General features: G+C 31.6%; 1 protein-coding gene across 1 annotated transcript; it reads right to left on the bottom strand.

Moving 5' to 3' along the window:
* Positions 1–43: 43 nt before the first annotated feature.
* On the bottom strand, positions 44–2687 carry LOC116347960 (PAS domain-containing serine/threonine-protein kinase; the record flags this gene model as incomplete). The annotated part of the gene is made up of 5 exons (XM_031778785.1): positions 1788–2687; positions 1222–1671; positions 774–1147; positions 500–651; positions 44–393 (listed from the first exon to the last, which is right to left on the bottom strand). Coding segments are annotated over exons 1-5 (1342 nt in total), but the record flags the coding sequence as incomplete, so codon positions are not given.
* Between the last annotated feature and the right edge of the window lie 260 nt (positions 2688–2947).

Here is a 2947-nt window from a genome sequence, read left to right as displayed (position 1 = left end):
TAGGAATTTGGAAAAAAAATTCTGATACGCTGAGCATGTTTACTGGTAAGAAATTTGGTCACTTCAACCTTACCGACTATTTGTGTTTTATTTTTTAAGCCAGCCACATCATTTACATTGAATCGTTGCACAAGTGAATCTAATTTTGGTATATCTATTGGTTCGCTAATTGCTTTCGATGTAAATGGAATTTTAATTTTATTCACTGAACTAGACATTTCGTAGATTGAATTTTCATTCTCATTAGTTGATTTGCTACGGCTATGATTAGATGTAGTACCAACCGGAGTGGCATAGAATGATTCTGCTTCATAATAAACTGGATCAGTTTCCGTTTCAGATTCGTTATCCATTGAAGAAAATGTTATGTTACGGCTTCGACCATTGCAGTTCCTAACATTGCGATAAAAAACAAAAAACAAAAAACAAATAATAGATTTCAAAAAAGTCTTCATATTCTTGATTCGAACAATAAATTGAAATTCAAAATGAAAGTTACCAGTCGCCAATGTCAAGATATTCCAGCTCTTGTGCGAAGTTTGGAATAAGATTTGTAATGTGTAATTGTGTTATTTTCGATTGTGCATATCCAAACATAAGCATTGAAAAATGATGGTTACACAATTCTATTGAACCACTCTCATCAATTACCTAAGGGGAGAATCACAAAAGAAAAGAACGAATAATCAAAAAATGATTAGTGAATAATCGAAAATAATCGATTATAATCGAAAAAGAATCAATAAGAATTAAGAAATTTCATCATCAATTACCACTAAGCCACTAATATTTTGAAAGACCCAGATTGTTATCACATACGTATTTGGTATTGAATCGCCACCAATGCCACAGTCTGAGGAAACGCTCGTTGCTGCTGATTCAGCCTCAGTCTTTGGCGCAATCATTAGACACAGTGGAAAGCTTAAATTATCTTTGGCTTTACCCGTCGCTTTTTGCTTATATATTGTTTTATGATTCGATGAGTTTTCTGCATTAGGCAATTGAATGGCTGGAATCAAATGTCGAATATCGGATCCATAAATTTCATCGGTATCAATTTGAAATAACATAAATGTTTCATCATCAGTAGATATAATTTTGCCATTTTTATCCACAACAATCTGAGCGATGCGACGTTGTACTGGTTCTGTTTTTGGGTATGCAATAAATATTTTATGGAATAATCAGTATGTTTTATTGTTTTAATTAGAAAAATCTAACCTGCAACACACAGCATCCGTCCAACATCTGCATCAATTTGTCGGATCCATAAACTAACAGCTACTTTTGATCCTTTTTTGGTTGTCATTTCAACAACTTTTCCACTAAGCAGCACCATGGTGCCATCGGTCGTATTGAGCTGACCTTCTGCCAATGCCGACACATAACTCTTCTTATTTGTTTTGTTTGTCAATAACGATAAAAATTGCATATCACATAGTTCACTTGGACGATAATCAAGCAATTCGCATGCTTTATTATTTACAATTAAAATATTTGACGACTTTGAATCAATTGTAAAAATAGCCTTATTCGGATTGATATCTGTCTTTGGAATACGGGAAATTGATTCTGATGCAGCAGTGCTGGTAAATGCTCCATTAAACGGTAATCCATTTCCCGACGAAAATATTTTACGTGTTGAAAATCGAATGCCATTTGCTCCATCGACTTCGATATCGAACAGAAATTTCGCGATAGAAGAGCGACAAGAGGAAAGATTAAATAAGATTTTAAAAATGAGAAGAAAAAGAACGGCGTGCTTCACATATTATTTATTCAGTTACCTCGAATTTTTTCCATTTCCTTTTTTCTATAAAATAAGTATTTTTTTTTTTGTTTTTGAAGGACTGTTGCAAGATAATTCTTTGGTTTTTCAAAAGGAAAAAAATACAAATATGTCAATCTCCTTCAATCGAAACCATCTCTCACCAGTTCATTGCAAAATATCACGTTAAATGAATTATTCGTTTTATTAACACCTCAGATTTTGAGTTCGCGTCACCAACAATATTTTTACTTTTTTCTACTTCCCTTTTTTCTAGTCGTCCATAAAATTCAATAAATTAACACACTGCATTTGCTTCAATTGTTGCCGAACTTTATTTAAATTTAATTTACTGGAAACTAAACACTTCCTTTACGTATCTAGCTGTGCTAATTCTCGTAATAAATTCTTTTATAATTTTTTTTTCTCCACGATAATGGTATGTGCTAATACAATATATACGAATATTTCAATGACATTCAAATATCGAAATGTTTCTGAAACATTTGAGGAGTACAATAAAATAAAAACATTGCACATACAAACGCACGTGAACTTGTAAATGTGTGGCAAAAAAAAACAAACAAACATCTCCAATAGACTAAAATTGTAAAATCATAATCATAAATGATTCAGTATAGAGCACAAATCGATTCGAAGTAAAAGCGCATGTGCGGTCATTTCGCGTACACATTTACCATATTTGTATTCTGTTTTCAGGTTTATATAAAATTTTGGTAATTCGGTAACAATGTAATGAAATAGAAAATGGTAGATATTTGTAGCCAAGAACGACAATGAATTCTTAATTCTTGGTCAACACAAATGTATCAAGACTTTTTTGTTACGATTAAGATGTGACATACACTTTCTAATAATAAAATAACATCGTGAAGTCATTGGCCAACTAAGAAATTATGATACACTTCGATTGTGAATACAATTTATAATCCATTTCGCAATTTTAAGTGATTTCAACATTTTCGTAGTTTTTTGTGCTATTTTGATAATAAAAATTGTTGATACATTCAAATTGACCATGGTATGTTAAGTCATTTTCATTTTCAGATACTCATATTGCACATCACATGATGTATATGTCATGTAAATTCAATTCAATATAAAACAGCTGATTTTAAATTGAGTGAAAAAATCATAATCGGAACGTTAATCGTCGAT

Source organism: Contarinia nasturtii, unplaced genomic scaffold, assembly GCF_009176525.2.
Source record: "Contarinia nasturtii isolate CC-2019 unplaced genomic scaffold, AAFC_CNas_1.1 Cnas_scaffold_2209, whole genome shotgun sequence".
NCBI classification, from domain to species: domain Eukaryota; kingdom Metazoa; phylum Arthropoda; class Insecta; order Diptera; family Cecidomyiidae; genus Contarinia; species Contarinia nasturtii.
This window is presented reverse-complemented; position numbering and strand designations above follow the sequence as displayed.